The sequence below is a fragment of the Vulpes lagopus genome, chromosome 8, assembly GCF_018345385.1.
Source record: "Vulpes lagopus strain Blue_001 chromosome 8, ASM1834538v1, whole genome shotgun sequence".
In the NCBI taxonomy this organism is placed as follows: domain Eukaryota; kingdom Metazoa; phylum Chordata; class Mammalia; order Carnivora; family Canidae; genus Vulpes; species Vulpes lagopus.
The window spans coordinates 83,108,808-83,128,460 of NC_054831.1; the positions used below are offsets into that span (position 1 = coordinate 83,108,808).

At 54.7% G+C, this 19,653-nt stretch overlaps 2 protein-coding genes across 3 annotated transcripts in view; both read left to right on the forward strand.

The window, feature by feature from the left end:
• ADARB2 (adenosine deaminase RNA specific B2 (inactive)) overlaps positions 1–19,653 on the forward strand; it is a 339,341-nt gene that overhangs the window by 271,190 nt on the left and 48,498 nt on the right. The gene's annotated exons all lie outside the window — the stretch shown is intronic.
• Positions 8,238–8,688, forward strand: LOC121497411 (protein S100-A10-like). The gene has a single exon (XM_041767014.1). It carries the CDS (start codon positions 8,238–8,240, stop codon positions 8,529–8,531), a length of 294 nt encoding a protein of 97 aa, XP_041622948.1. The 3' UTR covers positions 8,532–8,688.

Sequence of the window (19,653 nt, forward strand, 5' to 3'; positions counted from 1 at the left end):
TCACCAGGGACCAATTTGTGCCTCCCGAGCCCAGAGCTGGGGTTGCTCTAGGAGAGGGCAGTGCAGAAAACAGAGTAGGGCGCGTCTATTTGTGCTTCGGGCCCTCTTCCTGCCACCAAGGGGACGTGGACCTCGCGCAGGTGCTCCCCACCCCCATGGCCACTCCCGCGGCGGGAAGGTGGGGTCGTGCTCTGGTGAGGGTCTCGGGAGCTGGGACGCTGACCTCAGAACAGAGCGTACTGACGGGGTAGCGTCACCCTGCCTCTGAGGACGGCAGGCGCCCCGCTGGTCCTTGCTCATGGTGGGACATCCCCGAGCAGAGCAGGTTGGGGTGTCGTCTCTGGAATCAGGATGACCCCCGCCCCAGGTTTGCCCATGGCCAAGAGGCGGGAAGGGTTTGGACTCCACCCCTGCAAGAGGGCAAGACGCCCACCGGAGCACTGCTGCACCGGGAGGCCTGTAATGAGCCACTGGGACGGGTCTGGTTCCAAATGACTTATATTGGCAGATTTATTTTATTTTTATTTACTCATGAGAGACAGAGAGAGAGAGAGAGAGAAGCAGAGACCCAAGCAGACAGGGAAACAGGCTCCATGCAGGGAGCCCGATGTGGGATTCGATCTCAGGACCCCAGGGTCACACCCGGGGCCCAAGGCAGACGCTCCACCGCTGAGCCCCACAGGCGCCCCCGATGTTGGCAGACTTCAGCGACAGAGCCGTATGACCCATCAGCAGAGATGGAGGCCCAGGGGTGTCCAGTCCCTGTTGTCTAGGGGGTGGGGGTTTTACATTTTTCAGTGTAACTGGGACATTTAACAGAAAAGTATGCACCCACTGAAGAGCCAATCCCAACAACCGTGTGTGGACACGGGGTCAGGTCCGCGTAGACCTGCAACACCGCGCGACACAGGCACCCGCCTGGCTCTCCACGTTGTCTTATCCGAGGGCCTAAAAAGCAGGAAAAAGGGGCATTTTATCACTGCCCGCCAGCACTCCCGCGTGCCGATGTTTTCTCCTTGGGGAATGGCTTTATCATCTGTGTCTTACTGCGCGGCGCCACCTTATCATCTGCCCCATTACGGGAAATGAATGAATTTATGGGGCCCGGCAGCCTGTCAGCAAACCTCATCTTATCTGGAGGAACGACAGTTATAAAGTCAAGCCCAGGGTGACTAAGTCAGTCACGGTGAGGACCCCCCTGCCGCAGGCAGTGCTTCAGTCGCATGTGTCGCAGCAGGAACCGCTGGCCGCCCGCGCCCTGCATCCGTTTCGGCCTGAGGGCACCTGCTGGGGCGCACCCCCGGGTGCAGGGGACAGCTGGCTGCCTCTGGCCACTCGCCGAAGTCATGACCCCTGTGGACGTCGCTGCCTCCCGCCCGACGGATCGCTCCCTCCTCGCTCGCAATGTCAGGTATCCCCGGAGCCCACGCGGCTGCAAGAACCACCAGCGTGAGGCCGCCGTGTCCCACGCCGCATGTCCAGGACCCGGGGCCCCACGACGTCGGGGCAGGGCTGGGCGCTGGAGCCACACGCGGTGCCCAACCGGCGCACTGGTGGGGAAGCCCGGGCTGCCCCAAGGCAGGACGGCAGAGGCCGGAAAGAGGCGGAGGCGCCAGGGAGTCCCAGTCCCCGCTGGGCGTCCCGAGGGAGCCACTCATCTGGGCGAGGGCCACGCTGCATCGGTGCCGGCTCCCCCCGAGGGGCCGCGGCCTGCAGGAATAGCCGGGAGCCCCCCCAGTGCTCCTCAAGGGGGATGCCTGCAGCCCCGCCCCGGGCCTCCTCCAGCTCCCAAGTGCCCGTGTCCCAGGAGAGCTTGGTTCTGGCCTCACGGGTGACAGGGCAAGCAAAGCGATAGAGACCTACCCGGCAGAGGCCGGAGGGCGCCTGAGAACCCCAACCGCCGGGGCCATTTTATAGGAAATGAACTGGGTGAGCGTCTTGTCAACGTCCGGGTGGACCTACGAACATCTGGTCTACGTTCAGAACAGACGCGTGGACTCCGAACGGACAAGATGTGCTCGGGGCTCCCGTCTCCTCCGCAACGCTCCACACCCGGGGTGTCTGTGGTTACTTAGTAGCCACTAAAGGGGGAGACTACCCAACATTGGGAGCTGGGAGCCAGGTTTATTTCTCCTGTTTCCATCTTCTCTCCGTTCCCTCGGGCTGGGTAGGAGCCTGGCGCTGGGGCCCTTCCCCCAGCTTTCCCCGCCTGGCCCATCTGCCCTGACTCGTTCCTACAGTAACAGGAACTCAAGTGGCGAGTTCTGGTCCACGGGCTACAGGACGCCCACCCCCTGTGACCCCGCGGCCCCACCCCACGGGCCCCATGGATGGTGAGTTTCACGTTTTACCCCCATCATGACGGGCGGAGTGTGATACGCACAAATGTTGGATTTGAGCAGCTGGCTCTGAGCGGGGAGCAGCACCCTGCTGCTAAGTGCCCCGGGAGCATGTGCGGCGCTTCTCGTTGCTGCCAGACGACTCCGGTGCCGGCATCTCCCCGGACGCCCCAGCCTGCGTGGAGCACAGATCCTCTGGGAGTGGTCAGCACCCGGCGTGAACGGGACGTTCTGGCGTCGTGCCACCAGGGTTGGTCTTGCCACCGTGAGCCCACGGTTACCCGGGATTGGCACTGCCTCCGAGTGGGTTTTGTGTCTGTTCTCTCGTCGTTCCTGTGAGACTCAGGTCGCGACAGACACTGAAGACGACATGCGTTGCACTCTGTCCAACGGAACTGCAGTGTAGTCTTCACTGCCTCAAATGGTCCAGCAGCGCAGAATGTACACAGATCAGCCCCAGGGGCTTCGATCCCCCCACGCGGGGTGGGGCCCGCTCCTGGTGCCGACGTGCTCATGGTGGGCATCAGCTGCACTCTCGCCAGGCGGCGAGGGACCCTCCCCACGCGTGGCCTGGGCGGAGGGAGCACCAGGGAATGTACATCCTGTGGGCAGGCGGGAGTGAGGGTACGGACGGGCCGGCCCCACACGCGCCCCACCGCCCACCCGCCCCCAGAGAGCAGGGAGGGGCTCGCTTTAGGACTCAATGTATCCCAAGGGCCTGCAACTTCCACACCGCACCCAAATCAGAAGCGGTGCCCAAGAAAGGGACGTCGTGGGGGGAGAGGCAGTGATTTATATGAAAAGTCTTCCAGAGCCATGAAACCCTAACTCATATTTGCTCGGATCTTTAAAACTTTCTCTTTCATTGGAAATAATAAAAGTATGTGAGATCCCCACCGAGCTGGGAAGATCCCGGCCATACGATCACTCAGGACGCCGACGGCCCCTGCGTGCCAGGTGTTCGTGATCACGGGATCGTGCACAGTCGCGCTCAGGATGTCGTGCCTGTGTAAGAGACGCTCAGGAAGTCTCAGGGAGCACCGCCTCGCTCCGGGTAGAGAAGGGCTGGCACAGCCATCGCTGGGGAGTCCGGCCTGCCTGCCTCTGCGACCATTTTTCCTAATAAAGCAGAAAAGTAAGATGTAAGCACAGGGAGAATCACCCAAACCACCAAATAGACTAAAATATAAAATAAAAGGCAGCACATAATACAGGGAGGATACAGCACGCAGTTTCCACGGACGTTCTAGAAATGGGAGGGTTTCATTTGGTTTCAGAAAGACCCATAAATGTGGCTTTCCTTCCAGCCTGAAACGCTGGCAGCTCAGGAGGAAAGGGTCGGGTCCCAGATGGGGCTTAACTGGGAGAAAAACAGTGGGGCTACATTTTGTACACAAGCAAGCACATGAGTGTGCATCCACACACATGTGCACACACGCATAAACACATGCTCACGTGTACACATGCAAGTGTACACCTGTGTACAAACACAGGCACACATGTACATGCACAGGTGCAGACATACAAATATGTGTGCGTGCCTGCACATGCATAAACATGAATACATGCACATGTACATGGTACGCTTGTGCACATGCATGCACATAGGTGCACACATGCACATGTGCTGACACATGAACATATGCACACATTCACAGGTGCAAGCACACGTGCACACACACATAAACACATGCTCACAGCATGCATGCAAATGTACACCCACCTGTGATCACATGCACACACAGGTACGTGCACACATATGCAAAGGTACCCCAAGCACACATACATGCACATTCACACACATGTACACATGTGCAGACATGCCTACATTGTGTGCGTGCACAGACATGCACGTGTGAATACTTGCACGTGTGAACAGTACACTTGTGCGTATGCATGCACACATATACACGTGTGTGCACGTGCACAATACACATGAGCACCTGTACACGCTTGTGCATATATGTGCGCACACTCACATGTGCACACCCACAGCCTGGGCCTCAGGAGCCGGGAGCAGAGCACGTCACTCATTTGCAGCAAAATGATGGGAAATCTGTCATTGACACTTTGTTTTCAGAGCTAAACGCCACAAAATCTGGCGGAGCCGAGGCAGTTTACTTCTCTTAGGCCCAGGCCCAGGCTGACGGGGGACTCCCAGTCATAGGCTGGGACTGCTTTGCTGTTTAATAAGAACAGCCCCTGCCTCTTGAATGTTAAGGCCTTAGGGAGCCACTGTTGGGGGCAGGAGGCAAGTCCACGCCTCCGAGTGGCTGCACTACTGCAGGTTCTGTAGCAGAGGGGCTCCCACATGACCAGGCCGGGACCTGGCGCCGCCCGCACCCTGCACCCCACACACAGCCGTCCCCCAGACTGAGGGCCAGGGGCCCATCTCACGGGCAGGCACGGGGCGAAGGGTCCCAGGTGCAGCCGCAGAGCTGACACCCAACCACTGTGCATCCTTGGCCACCAAACCAACTCACAAGTGCAAAGGGATTTACTTTCAGCAATAAATGACAAGTGGGAGCATCCGCACTTTCCAATCTGAGCAAGAATGAAATTAAGAACTGCAAAGTTCATCCTGGTTTTGAAAAAAAATTAAACTTTTAACATTAATTGCTCCTGAACATTTGTGAGTGCCCCAAATCCTGACATAAAAGCTTTAATTTCTATGCAAAGCAGATAGGATGATTGAGTTATAATTAAAATGATAATTATACCCTTAATGCTCCATATTTGACTTTTCAAAAAAAATGTTATGCTCCAAGAAAAGCTATTTAAAGATCAGAGGAAAATGTTTGAAAATGAATGTATTCAAGACATTTTAAATCTTTTAAAATCCAGTTATTGATTTTTACATGCTTTCAAGTGTAGTCTAAAACAGTTCTTCATTTATTTTGGTCGATGGAAATAATAAAAAATCATTGGGACGTGAAAAGCTTAAATGAAGGCAGTATTCTGGAGGTTGCTATATAATGTGATAAATATTTGAAATGTTGGGGGTGCAGAGGAGGGGCGTCAGGCCTGAGCACGGGGCGCTCTGAGCCCCACGGTGGTGGCAGCGAGGAGCCCACCGGCGGAAGCCACCTCAGGCCGCCCCCCTTCCCGGCCCCTGGGGTGTCACTGGGCTTGAACACTGCAAATATGACATTTCCTTTGATCCTCTATCGACCATTTAGAATTAAAAAGAACACCTAAAGCTATAAATCAAATGTCAGGTGCGGAAGTCTGGTGGAACCCTATCAATATCCCATGATGCGTGGCTTGCGGGGGGCCTCGGACACCCAGGGGGCAGCAGGGCGGCAGGCGCTACGGTCGGGGAGCATGGACACTCGGGAGGCCGCGTGTGGGCTGGGCCTGACCGGGCCGTGGCCGCAGACACTCCCTTGCACCCCTCGCCCGGGCCCCAGATGTCCCAGGAGAGGGCACCGCAGCCAGGAGGAGGGAGGCTGGGGAGGAAGGCTGCCCGGAGGGCTCGCTCGCCACCAAGGTGGCTGCGGCACTGGGGTCACAGTGCGGTGTCCACGAAGCCGGAGCCAGCCCCACCCTGGCCTTTCTGGGAGACGCTCCTGCCCCCTCTTCTGCCTGAAGGGCCCCGACTCTTCCAGGAAATTCCGCAGCAGCAGTGAAACACCCAAGGAGCAGAAGAGGCCCTGACGGCACAGGCGCAGCGGCGCAGGCAGAGCCCCCCGGGTGGGGTGGGGTTCCCCCTGGGAGAGGCTGGCCTTCCCGAATCTGCAAGAACTTCCCGCCCTCAGCATGTCTGTGTGCTGATGGACAGGCCTCCCAAGGAGGCCCGTGGCTGCAGGTGGACGGACCCCGCGTCTCGGAACCTCAGGTCGCGTGTCGGGCACCCTATAGTCTGCACATCTGCGTGGGTGTTTGCAGACCCCAGGGGACGCGGGCGGAGGGCTGGAGGCAGTGGACCCCGCAGGCGCTGTAGCGGGGCTCCGTGCGAGCCCATCACCCAGTGGGTCCAGCAGGGGGACCTGCGACGGCGGGGACATCCTGGGCCGGGCTCCCTCGGGGCCTCCCCTCCTGCAACCTGGGTGCTGCTGGGGAGGGTGTCGGCATCTCCGGCTGCGAGGACGCCGGGGAGCGTGGCCAGGATGCACTTCCTGGGATGAGCCCGGCGGGACCTGGGGCCATGGGCCCGTGGAGCTCCGAGCATCAGGCCCGGGCAGCAGGAACCGTGACCCCAGGCGCCTCAGGCCTCACCACCAGCCTGTCCCTCCGTGGGAGCAGCCCGGAGTCAGCCCACGGAACGTGCCGACCCACGGCTCTGCCGTCACCAGGTAGCGCTGCCCGTGACCCAGACCCAGGGCAGGGACCACCCGCTGGCCTGGGCATCCTGGAACATCTGCAGACTCGCAAAGCCACCGACGTGAGCAGACGTCCCTGTGGGAGCTTCACGCAGCAGAAGTGTGGCCCCTGCAGCCTCGCCTCCTCACTGTCCCCGCCGGAAGGCCCCGCTGCCCTGCAGCACAGCTGGTCCCCAGGGAGCAGTGACTGCAACCCTGGCGGCTCCCGCAGGACACTGTGCGCCTTCCCGGTTCAGGGACACCTGTCGCTGCAGTGACCCATACATGCGGGGACAGGCTCCCAGGAGGGGCGGCGGCCCATCCGCTGAGCGTGGGGTCCCAGCCTCGTGCTGCGCAGTGGGCAGCCCTCGCCGGGTTCCCCGCTGCGCACACCGACGCAGGTGGGTAGAAACAGACGTGGACCCGGGTGCACGGCTCACACTGCGCTCCCGCCCCGGGGAAGGCAGGCAGTCGCCGAGCGGGCTGTGCAAGTGAGGGAGGCCGCGCACGCACCTGGGCCCTCCTGTCTGCACACGGTCGTCGGGTCGAGGCGAGGGGAGGCTGCCGGTGCCCATCACAGCGCTGCACGGAAGAGCCAGCACCTGAGCAGCCTTGGCGTGCTTCCTGACTCTACAGAAACAGGTAATCCAGGGGGACAGCCCGGGATGGCGGGCTTTGGGAGGAGGAGCACAGACAGGAGTTCCTGGCCCTGCGGTGGGCCCCCTCCCCCACCCGGAGCTGACAGTGGCCAGCACATCCCCGGGGCCCGGGCCTCGCTCCTGGAGGACGTTTCTGCGCCGCCAGTGTCCAGGAAGGGCAGGTGCCAAGGCCCCGGGAGAGGACGCAGCAGAGAGCAGAGGTGGGCACGGGGCTGGTGGGCCGACTACAGTTATTTTTCTGTTCCATTTCACCTCCAAGTTGAATTATTGATTCTAATACTTTATTTTCACACGAGTTTATTTGAGCGACAGATGCTACTCAGGTAGCCGCCGAAGCAGAAATGAGATTCTGGTAATTAAGGATTCCACCCGGGGTCGAGCACCGGCGGGGATTAGGCTGCTCAGCGGAGTGAGCACAGAGACTCGGGGGGATTAGGACACCAAGTCAATAATTTCTTCCAGTTTCTTAAATTACACTTCGGTTCTCAGGAAGGCTTAGGATCCGGCCCATTGGCTCCAGAGAGAAATTCATTTAACTTGGCTTCCATCCTTCAGGGCGGGGACCGTCCCGGGGGCGGCGGCGGGGCTGTGGGCGGGCGAGTCCCCACGCAAGAGCGTCCGTCTCAGGCTGCCCTCTCCTCCCAGTATTGGCCTACGTCTCTGTCCCACCTGGGGCCGGCGAGTCACAGCCCGCATCCCGGGGCTCGGAGGGCTCGGCCGCGCGGCTCCCACTTGACCCGGGGCCCCCGAGCAGCCCTGTGCCTCTGGCTCAGACGGGCATCCAGGGCTTGTGCAAGCACGTGGGCAGGTGCAGGCTCACCCCGTCCCCACTCTGCGCCAGGGTGTCCGTGCCCCCGCATCCTCGCACGGCCAGCATGTCCCGCATCTGGAGCGTCCCCGCCGCACTTCGCGCCAAGGTTTCAACAGACCTCACCAAGATGCCATCTCAAATGGAACATGCCATGGGAATCATGATGTTCACGTTTCACAAGTTTGCTGGGGATAAAAGATACTTGACAAATGAAGACCTGAGAGTACTCATGGAAGAGGAATTCCCAGGATTTTTGGAAAATCAAAAAGACCCTGTGGCCGTGGACAAAATAATGAAGGACCTCGACCAGTGCCGAGATGGCAAAGTGGGCTTCCAGAGCTTCTTTTCACTAATTGCTGGGCTCACCATTGCATGCAATGACTATTTTGTAATACACATGAAGCAGAAGGGCAAGAAATAGGCACCATTGAGCAACACTCCGCCCAGAGTGAGGTGTCCCAAAGGGTCTCAAGGAATCTGTCCCACAGCTTCCCCCTGTATAAAGGATTCCATGAGCAGATCAGGACCCTCAGAAAACGTACAAATAAAATCCAACCCCCATTTGAGAAGCAGAGAAAGAAAAGTCAGTAAAAGAAAGCCAGATAAGCTTTTGATTTTTATATTGCTTATTGCATCCTCTTACCCTCAATAAACAAATTCCTTTTTTAGTTCCTAAAAAAAAAAAAAAAAAATTCACCCCGCAGGTGAGCTCAGGACACCAACCCCCCCACTGCAGAGCAGACGCACCCCCGGAACAGCACCACCACCCCCTGTGCTCACAGCTCCTTTACAGCCAAGTCTACATTGTTGGTGGGCCTGGGAGGACTGGGCCCGAGTAACTGAAATCCACATTTACCTCCGAGCACGGGGCTGAACGGTAAGGCTGTGGGACGGGCGTTGCCAAGCTCGCAGGCCGCACTGTGGCCCGGGTCATACAGCTCCACATTCCACCTTCAACCTCGATCTTGACCGAAGGGTCGCCTCCTCCTCTTTCTAACGGTGTCTCCTCCTTCCCCCACCTGGGGGGTGGGGGGTCAGGCTGCTGATGGGCGAGGTGGACCTGCGCCAGCGCCCAGGGAGATGTCCCATTGGAGCCCACACCGTGTCATCCCGACCCGGAGCGCACCCGGCACACTGGGCCTCCCCGGGGGCCGCGTGATCCCCTCTCCTCCGCTCACCTTCCCTCCACACAGCACACGCAGTAGGAAGGCCTGCCTCTCCGCCCTGGGTCTCGGCAGCCTGTGGTTTATCAGCAGCTGATCTGCCCCCGGAGAAGCCCGGGTATCATCCTCCAGGAGTGCTTCTCCCCGGGCCTGGCAGGAATCTGCAGTAATTCTCATCCCGTGGGCACCGGGCCCCGGAGAACACCGGCCGTGGACGTGCGCCGGCTGCACAACCCCCGTAGCAGCAAGTTGCGGGGGGCTCTCCCAAGGTCAGGGCGGACGACCACGGTCCAGTACAGAAGGAAGGGGAGATGCTCATCGGGGAGACACGCTGAGTCCAGACGAGCACAGAAACGGAGGCTGCGCCGGCGAGCAGACGGAGGGAGCTGCAGGCAGGAGCAGCTCTAGGCGGACAGGGCGGGGGGGGCGGGGGGGCAGGTGCCTGGGGAAGGTGGGAAAGCCCCATAAAGCAGGAGCGCGGGAAGACAGCTAACGGGAGATATGGTCTGGCGCTTTGAAAGGGAGGTGGATTCGCGGCAGACAGCGCCTCAGCGCCCGCAGCCTGGGCCGCCCCTGGAGACCCGGGCCAAAGACGTTCAGCCGGCCGGGCCAGACCCGGAACGTGGATGCAAACACCCAGCAAGGCCAGAAACCAAACAAGCAAATTATAAGGTGTGAATTTCTTGAGATCCCTGCTGTTGGGACGGTGGTCGTTGGTCCTGGTAGGCTTCACGGAACCCGTCAAACTTTAAATCTAAGCGAGAAACCAAAAAGCATCAGGGCGGCTCTCAGCTGGATGTGCCCCCGAAGCCCCCACGACCACCCCGGACTGCAACAGGGCAGCCCCGCAGAATCTGCGTCCGGGAGCAGAGCCGCTGGGGCCGCCATCGGCACGTACCGGTCAAGCAGGTGCATGTCGCGGGGGCCACGACCGTGACCTGCACGGAGACGGGGCACCCGTTAGCGAAAATAAGATCGAAAGTCAACCTCACGGCAGCTGCCGCCGACCCTGACCTCCCGGCATTTGGGCAACGGCACCATTTGTTTCTAATTGAGTTCATCGCTCGGTGGCTCCAGAGCCGCGGCCGGCGTCCGTCGGTCATGCCGTGAGTCTAGAGTCCCAAACCTCCCAGAAGCTGCTCCCCGGAGCATCAGTCCCTCAGGCGCCACTCACGGGGTTAACTGTGGGGCACGGAGCAGGTGCGGGTCCAGTGCAGGTCCCCGTTAGCCAAAGAGCCCGGTCGCATACAAGGGTCGCCTGTTTTGTTTACCCCGTAGGAAATCTCCGTCGTGGGCCTGATAGGATCTGATCCTGGCCAAAATCAGCTTATGAGAAACCACATCTCTTTGTTGTAGAAAACCATTTTTATAAACTTTTTCCATTAGGAAAAAAAAGTGGCGACGTGACGATGGTGTCATGCGGGAGCTGTCGGCACAAAGTCCCGTGGCAGGAAACGCGCCGCCAGGAGCTCCATACTGATTTCCTGGGGGGCCTCCCGTGACTCCGCAGACGCTCTCGTTAGGCTCCCTGGTATTGAACGAACCCTGCGCGCAGGAGACACGGAGTCCGAGACAGAGACACGGGAACGAACGCCCTGCCCACGTGAGCTTGACGTCCCGACGGCTGGCGTTGACCGGTGCGTCCATGTCCCGGCGGCGAGCATCCTCGGAACAGACAAGCTCCTCCTCAGTCGTCAGCGCAGATGCCAAAGGCACCGTGTTCAGGTGTAGCGAGTCCCACATCGCCGTCCCACGGCGGGGCCCGGCCTCCTGTTGTTCCCGTCCACGTTCACATGATAATCAAGATCGGAAGTTCTTGGCGAGCCGCCCCCCACACACACACACACACTCTGGCCAACGAATAAACCCAGGCGTAAACACAGGGCCAAGCCGCCACCACCGCTGCCGGTGTCCCTGTGCTGCCCTGGTGGCTGTGCACAGAATCCGCCGTGAGGGGCCTGGAGGTATGCGCCGACCCCCGCATACCCTCCCGCTGGTGTCCAAACCCCGACGGCCTCGTGGCCTCTCGGACCGAGACACGGGAGGCCACTCCCTGACCGCCCTGCTCGGACGCTTCCCTGCGCCCCAGACACCCACCACGGCGCGGGGTCAGCGTGGGCCGCAGGCGGCCGCCGAGCACCTAAGGCTGACCGGTGGGCAAGGAGGCACACAGCTAGCGATGTCCGGGACGTCTTCTCCGGGCAGGGGTGTCTGCCATGTCCACTGCTGAGCACGGGAACATCCCAGCCTCTGCCCCAGGTGGGCATCACAGTCAGGCCGGTGGGGCTGTCGGAAGCGGTGGAGCCAGGCAGGAGGCGCACAGGGACAGGCGCTCTGGCCGGAAGGCCAGCCGTGGCATCACCAGCAGCATGACCATCTCGGGAGTTGGAAGAGGGAGCAAGGAAGGCAAGAGCGCTCGGGCTGCGGTCAGGCACTCGCTGGGGAGCCAACGGGGTGCGCGGCCGAGGGACGATGGAAGGGGCCTGAGGACGGCGCTGGCAGGGGCACCGCAGGCCTGATGACACCTCACAGCGAGTAAGAGGCCACGACCAGAGCCGTCACTCCCGCCCGTGTCCACTCCAGGTCCCCGGCCTCTCCTCTCACACACACTGCGGGCGACACATCTCAGCGCCCCCACCTCGGGGACACCACAGACCCCACGGCCCGTGGCAGACCCTGCAGGAGCCCGTGGGCCGGGAGGGGCGGCGAGCACACCTCACCGAGCACGGGCGCAACCCCTCGTCTCCCACCGGAGGGAGCTTACCCTCTTCCCCTTCCTTTCGCCCCACGCAGCTCAGTCTGGGCCCCCACCCCACCCCACAGTCCCACCGCCGGGTGCTCACCCTCAAGGTGGCCCTCGGCGCCCCCGCCCCACGCCCATGCCCCGGCCCTGCTCCAGCTGCAGTCGCCGCCTTCTGTTTTGCATTTATGTCTTGAGAAAGGCATTGCCCTGGCGACACTCCGCGAAGTGTCGGTGAGTAGAGTCTGTTATGTGGGCTGCAACGCCATCTGGACTTCCTGCTGAAAAGGCTGGACAGGGTTAGGCAAGATTTTTATCAGATCTGAAAGAGGAAGGGTAAAAAAGAAGCCTTGAATGCATTACCATCTTCCAAGGTTGATGTCAGATTTTTTCCCCCTTGTCGGCTGCAAAACAAAGACGACAAACCAGAGGCGCTGAGGATACAGACGTGCATCTCCAGAGGAAAATGCCAAAGGAAGTGGAGCATAGGGATCCCTGGGTGGCGCAGCGGTTTGGCGCCTGCCTTTGGCCCAGGGCACGATCCTGGAGACCCGGGATCGAATCCCACGTCGGGCTCCCGGTGCTTGGAGCCTGCTTCTCCCTCTGCCTGTGTCTCTGCCTCTCTCTATCTCTCTGTGACTATCATAAATAAATAAAAATTAAAAAAAAATTTAGGAAGTGGAGCATAAACAAAAAATACATTGGTTTTGGTTTTACCAGAAACTGGACAGACTTCGGTCGGTATGGTCGTTTGTGGCGGGTCCAGGCCGTCCCAAGGAGGGCCCTCAAAGTGCAAACGGGAAGCCCCAGACGCTCACAACCAAACAAGAGCTGCTCTCCGAAACCTATTAACGGCGTCTTCAATGCGCAGGAAAGACCGAGGGAGGCCAAGGACAGGACCTCGTGAGGGTGACTGCACGGAGATCCCCCAGCCCGCTCCCTCTGGACGGGACACACTCTTCCAAAAAGGTTCAACTTTCTGGTCAAAGCATGTCGGTATCTTAGCAACACACTTGTGACCACCCGGCTTTGCCGGCAGAATGAGTTCTCGGGTCAGGGCACCCCCGCAGCAGGGGCTCCGGCTCGGACAACGGGCCCCACCACCCATCAGCTGCAGCGCAGGAGAACTCACTCGTTTCTAAGCGCATTGACTCGGGAAGAAGATGTCTTCATGGAGAAGGACCAGAGCTGGCCTCAGGTCAAAAGCATTTCGTCTAATTAGGGGATAAACAGGCTGCACAAAGTGATGGTGATCGATCCTGAAGAAGTAATTGATGTAACATTTCCTGTTTTCTCCTAAACATTTTATTGCAACAAGCACGGCTCATTAACGCACGTGCAGAAGCCAGGGGGACGTGAGATGCCACATCGGATGGGAAACAAGTCCCCTCTGCGGCGGTCAGAGACCCCTGGTGGGAATCGGTTCTGCAGCCCAGATGTCTCCGAGCCACCAGTCCTTGGGCTGCCGTCCCTGCAGCTTCCAAGGGGAGAGAACGCCCACGGCCTGCGTCGGAGCCGCCACCCGGCCCCAAGGCTCGTCCAGAGGCAGACGTGCTGGTGGCCTTACTGTTAGGGTCACGGGACGTCCCCACACAGCCCCTGAGCTCCCACGGCAGCAAAACTCTCCTCTCTGCATGGCGCGAACTGCACCCCGGCCTTAGAGGAAGGCAGTGGAACCCCGACCCCGTGTCCGTAGCAGAGGGTGGACGTATGGTGGGCCGTGGGCAGAGGCGGGCAGACCCTGCCGTGAGCAGTGTCCACGGCCCCCTCCGCGCACCTGCCGGAGTGCGACCCAGCTCTCTCGTCCCTGCGTCAGACTCCGGCTCTGCGGTCGGCTCCAAGGTCGGCTCCCAGGTGGGCTCCCAGGTGGGCTCCTAGGTCAGCTCTGAGGTCGGCTCCCACGTTCTCCCAGACTCTTCTCACCTTGAGACTCAATCTAATAAAAGTCCACCTGCCATCACACCGGGGTACACCCAAAGGAGCCACCCCAGTTTCATGTTTGTTCTGAACAAATCTGAAATGTGACCCAGCCAAACAGACTGCGTCACCACTTTGTGAGGCTTTTTCAGATAAACGCCCTTTGATCACTGTCACTGTTAACACACCGTCCATTGGGGTTCACTGGGACTTCTGTACCTACCTTCTGCCGTTTTCTTGTCTCGTGCTGTGTCAGACTTTGGCATCTGTGTGACTCGGCCTCATAGAATGAGTCGCGAGTGTCCTCTCCTGTTCCATCTGTTGAACGACTTCTAAAAGTATTGGTATTAATTCTCTGAATGTGTAGTAGAATTCACCAGTGAAGCCATCTGGTCCTGAGCTTTTCTTTGTTGGTTTTTAACTTTTTAAAACTAAAATATAGTTGAGAGATTTCTTTTTTTTGCTAATTCAATTTCTGTCTTTTGTCATAACACTGTTTTATATTGTTATATTCAAGGCATTCGATTTCCTCATTTAGTTTGGGGAGGTTATACGTTTCTGGGGATTTATCCATTTCTTCTATATTATTCGATTTGTTGGCACATAATTGTTCATAAGAGTCCCTTATGATCATTTTCATTTCTGAGGCACATGTTGTAATGTCTCCTCTTTCATATCTAATTTTGAGTTTTCTCTCTTTCTTTCTCAGTTAACCTAGCTGAAGATTTGTCCATTTTGTTTATCTTTTTTGCAAAACCAGAGCAAATTTCAAAATTTTGTGGATTTTTTTTCCGTTGTTTCCTATTCTCAATTTACTTCAGCTCTACTCTTTATTATCTCCTTCCTTTTGCTATCTTTGGGCTTAACTTGTTCTTCTTTTTCTAGATGAGGTGTACAGGTAGGTTCTCTATTTGAGATCTTTCTTCTTTTTCACTGTTGGTGTTTATTGCTCTGACTTCCCTCTTAGCTCAGGTTTGGCTGCCTCCCATAAGTTTTAGTGCTGTGCTTTCGTTTTCATTTGTTTCAAGACATTTTTTTTTTAGCGTCCTTTCTATTTCCTCTTTGAACCAATAGTTATTCAAGAGTGTGCTCTTTGGTTTCCATTTATTTGTGGATTTTCCCCCTTAAAAAAAAAATCTAGTTTCATTCCATTGTGGTTGGAAAAGAGGCTTGGGAGGATTTCTATATTCTTAAATTTGTTAAGACTTGATGGGTGACCTAACATGTGATTTATGCTGGAGAATGTTCGCTGGGTGCTTTAGTAGGACGTGTACTCTTCTGCTTGGGGATGGAGAGTTCTGTACCTGCCTGTTAGATCCGCTCGGCCTATATTGTTGTTCAGTCCACCTGTTTATTGACTTTTTATCTTAATGTTCTATCTATTATTGAAAATAATAGTCTCATTATTTCACAATACTTTATGAAAATGTAATATTATCATTACTATTATTAATGACATTATGTATAATCTCCTACTCTTCTTGTGTTGATGTCGATCGCCCCCTTCAGGCCTGTCAATATTTGTTTTCCATATTTAGGCGCTCTGATATTGGGTGTATAGATGTTTATAATTGTTAAATCCTTCTGTTGAACTGACTCCTTTGTCATTGTATAATGACCGTCTTTGTTTTTTGTTACGGTTTTTAGTAGTTTACTATTTTGTCTGGTAGGAGTATAGCCGCCTCTCCTTTCTTCTGGTGGCCATTTGAATGGACTGTCTTTTCCATCCCGTCTCTCTCAGCCTACGTGTGTCCTCACATATAAAGGGGACCTCTTGTAGGCAGCACATCACCGCACCGTGTGCTTGTTTCAGCCACTCCAAGCCTTTTGTTCGGGGAGTTTAATCCATTTTACATTCAGAGTCGTTATGGGCAGGAGAGGACCTACTATTGCCATTTTGTTACTTGTTTTCTATCTGGTTTATGATTTTTTTGTTCCTTTGCTCCTCTCTTGTCCTCCTTTGTTACTTGGTTGTGGCTTTTTTTTTTTTTTTTTTTTTTGCAATGATGTGCATTGATTCTTTTCTCTTTATCTTTTATTCATCTATTGCAGTTTTTTTGTGGCTGCCTTAAGGCACACATAAAATATCTTGTAATTTTAGTTATTTTAGGTTGGTAAAGATTGCATTTCAGTCACACACAAAGTCACTCACCACACTACTGTTGTGTAATCTGTCTTTGGTGTGTCTACTCCGTCCGCCTTCAGGAGTGAGATTTAGGCCTTCATATGTTTTCATGTGGCTATTTGGAGTGTTTTTGGTTTAATTTTAATAACTTTCTTCAGCATTTCTTGTAAGGCAGGTCAAGAGGTGATAAACTCCCTCAGTTTTTGTTTGTCTGGGAAAGTCTCTATCTCTTCTTCATTTTTAAAGGGTAGTTTGCCAGGGATAGTACTTGGTTGGCTTTCTTTTTCTTTCAGTACTTTGAATATATCACCCACTGTCTTCTGGTCTCTGAGGTTTCTGCTGAGAAATTTACTGGCAGTCTTGTGGGTGTTCCCTTGTATGTGATGTCACTTTTGTCTTGCTGCTTTTGAAATTCTCTTTGTCTTTGATTTCTACAACATAATTACAATGTGTCTCCAAGTAGACCTCTTTATGTTTAATCTATTTGGAATCCGGTGGCTTCTTGAATCTGTATGTCTATTTCCTTCCCTAGATGTTGGGGGGGAGGTTGTCATTATTTCTTTAAATATTCTTTCTGCCTCTTTTTTCTTCTTTTCTGCTGTTGAACTCTCAAGAACATATTATGTTCCTTTGGAAGCATCCTATAAATCTCATAGGCTTTTTTCACTACTTTTCATTCTTCTTTTGTTTTTTCTCCTCTGGATAATTTCAAATGCCTTGTCTTTGAGTTCATAGTTACTTTCTTTTCCTTGATCGAGTCTGCTATTGAAGCTGCCTGTTGCATTTTTTTTTTCATTACAGTCATTGTATTCTTCAAATACAATGTATTTGTATGCTCCAAAATGTCCATCTGGTTCCATTTTATGATATCTATCTCTTTGTTAAACTCATCATTTTGTTCATGTATTGTTTTCCCAATTTTATCATGTTGTCTATCTTGGTTCTCTTGCAGCTCAGTAAGCTTCCTTAATATCATTATTTTGAATTCTTTGTCAGGAAATTCATGGATCTCCATTCCTTTGAGGCTGGTTACCAGAAAAGTTTTGTGTGTTACTAGAAAGGCTACAAGTAGCCTTGCTTTGCTGTCTATACATTTGAAGGAACAGTCACTTCTTCCAGAGTGTAAGCGCTCACCTCCATGGGAAAGGTCTTCACTGGCCAATGAGTGCAAGGATGCCAGCCGGGTGGCATGCTTAGTGGTGCCAGATTTGGCACTGGTTCCAGGGAGTGTGACAGCAGGGAGTCCAGGTCACAGGTGTGCACATGATAGCGGTGAGACCAGGGCATGGGGGCAATGCCTTTCTCGTTCGTGGAAGTCTACCTGAAAGAAGAAGCATTTTCTGGGCCATCTCTGTCCTGTTTGTTACACATAGTAAAAAGGGCTGGGATGTGTGTATCTCTCTGGTCTCAAGTATCTCTATGAGCTTGAGGAAATGCACAATCGTGGCCAAGTCCTGGTGTTAGTGCCTCAGATGCACTATTTGAAATTATTTAGCAATTTTCATCTACTTCATTACTCCTTCTCCCCAGAACCTATTTTCAGGGTAAAGAAAGAACACTGGGGGAGGAGGGAATGAATCATCAGACAAAGGCATTTTGAGTTTGTCCTTAATAGCATTCATAAGTGAGTGTGACACTGATGTCAATGGTGATATTGCAAAACAAGTGTTAGCATACTTTATTATTTAGCCAATAACTAAAACACTCTTCTTGAATTTAACAAAAGCTGGGAAAGTAAATATTACTTCCTTTATGGAACAACTACTTTTTCCATTGTGAATCTTTTTCTCTTGATGCACTGAAATGGCTCTCGTTGTTCATGTCTTTTTAAATCCTGATGAACTCAAACAACCATGAATCAATCCCAAACAGAGGACCTCATCTGTTAGCACCCTCATATTAGCACACTAATGACATTTTAAAGATTCTAATTAAACCCAGATGCAAAATATCTTCCTGAGTACATCGGAAATCACGAGAATAAGGAAAAGAGAAATACCATATTTTTCCAATGCAGTTTCAGTTTATTTTCTATATTTTTTTGTATTCCAATTTTAAGTTGATTGCTATAGTAGTAACCACTATTAACATGTATAAACAGATCTGTGGTTATCTAACAATTTAGGTAATTGTGAATAGCTGCAAATTTACTTAATCAATAAGTAGGTATAAAACTACCTGCACACATAACCCTCAGCCCTCAATTATCAAGATAATGAACTTGTGGTCTCTCATTGTAGGCTTTTCTAAAATCCTCAGCTAGTAAAAATGCCTTAGAAGGTACACTGTGGCTAAAAGCCCAAATGTCGGAGCCAGAATTCAAACATGTGGATGTGATTCTAATCCAACACTGACTGGCTGAGTCAGCTCCTGTGTCTCAGCCCTGGCTGCCCTTCCATAAAGCATTCATCCCACTGTGCCTGGTTCCTGGGAACTGCCCAGGGTGGGCAGTGGTGTTGGCACCACTCTCCTCTCACTGCCAGAAGAGGGGGCCTTCAACTGCCACCCAGCCGCTGAGTCCCCCGGGCCTCCAGCCACTCTCCACTGAAGGTGCTCAGGAGCCAGATGGCAAATTCACGAAATAAACAGCAGAAAACGGGTAGTGTAATCTATTTATCAGACACGGGAGAGAGAAGGTCAGCTCCTGATGTTACTTAACCTTTGTTATCAACATAGCATGAGCCATTCACATAACTATCTCCCTCTTTTTACTTTATGCAGATCATTTATTTAAAAAAAATAAGAACTATATTCCTCATTTTTCCTAGACTGTTTATTTTTATTGTAACCTTGTAGAATTTTAAAATGCCACAATACCTGACCTAAAGTGCCTTCGTGTCTATGAAATTTTATTTACAGACGTGACCATCCCCAGCCCTGTCTACTCCTATCTATCCCATCATACATAGGAGGGTCTTCCTATCCACTGGCAGAGAATCCTCTTGTTCAGCAAAATCCCATCCCCTTGGGGAGGCAGCAGCAGAGGGACCCTCACTGCTGGGAGGTTCCACTGCCCCTGGATTTGTTTGTTTGGTCTCGACACAGGAAGAGGGAGGCATACAGGTCACGGTCTTCCTTGAGGAGCCAAATTTGGCGGGGGTCACTGTGTGGCACCAAGTGGGGTGAGGCCTGCAGAAGCCAACGGGGGAGATGGGGGGGAGGCACAGAGCTGGCAAGAGGGAACGGGCAGCCGCGTGGGGGCCCAAGACGACCACATGGTAAGATGGGCCGATGTCTCGTGGCACATGCCCCTGCTCTTGCAGGGAGAGGTGGCCCGTTCCCAACCCCAGGAGAGGTGGAGGGCCTGGCCCATGCCAGCCCAGCTGTCTCTCCCGACTGCTGACCCGCAGGCCGGCTCCAGGTGTCACACGATCCTGGCAGGTGAGGGGCCATAGCGGCCGGAGCGAATGCAGCATGGGAAGTGGGGGTTACAGCCATGGAGCAGGCGGGGTCAGCGCATGGAAATCACAGAGAGGAAACATCGGTGGTGAAGGCGGTCCTGGCTAAACTGACCAACAGGACCCTCGCTGAGGACGGGCCAGGTGGTCAGGCGTCACCTGGGGGAGCTGGGGACGAGGACCTGGGTCGGGTATGGAGA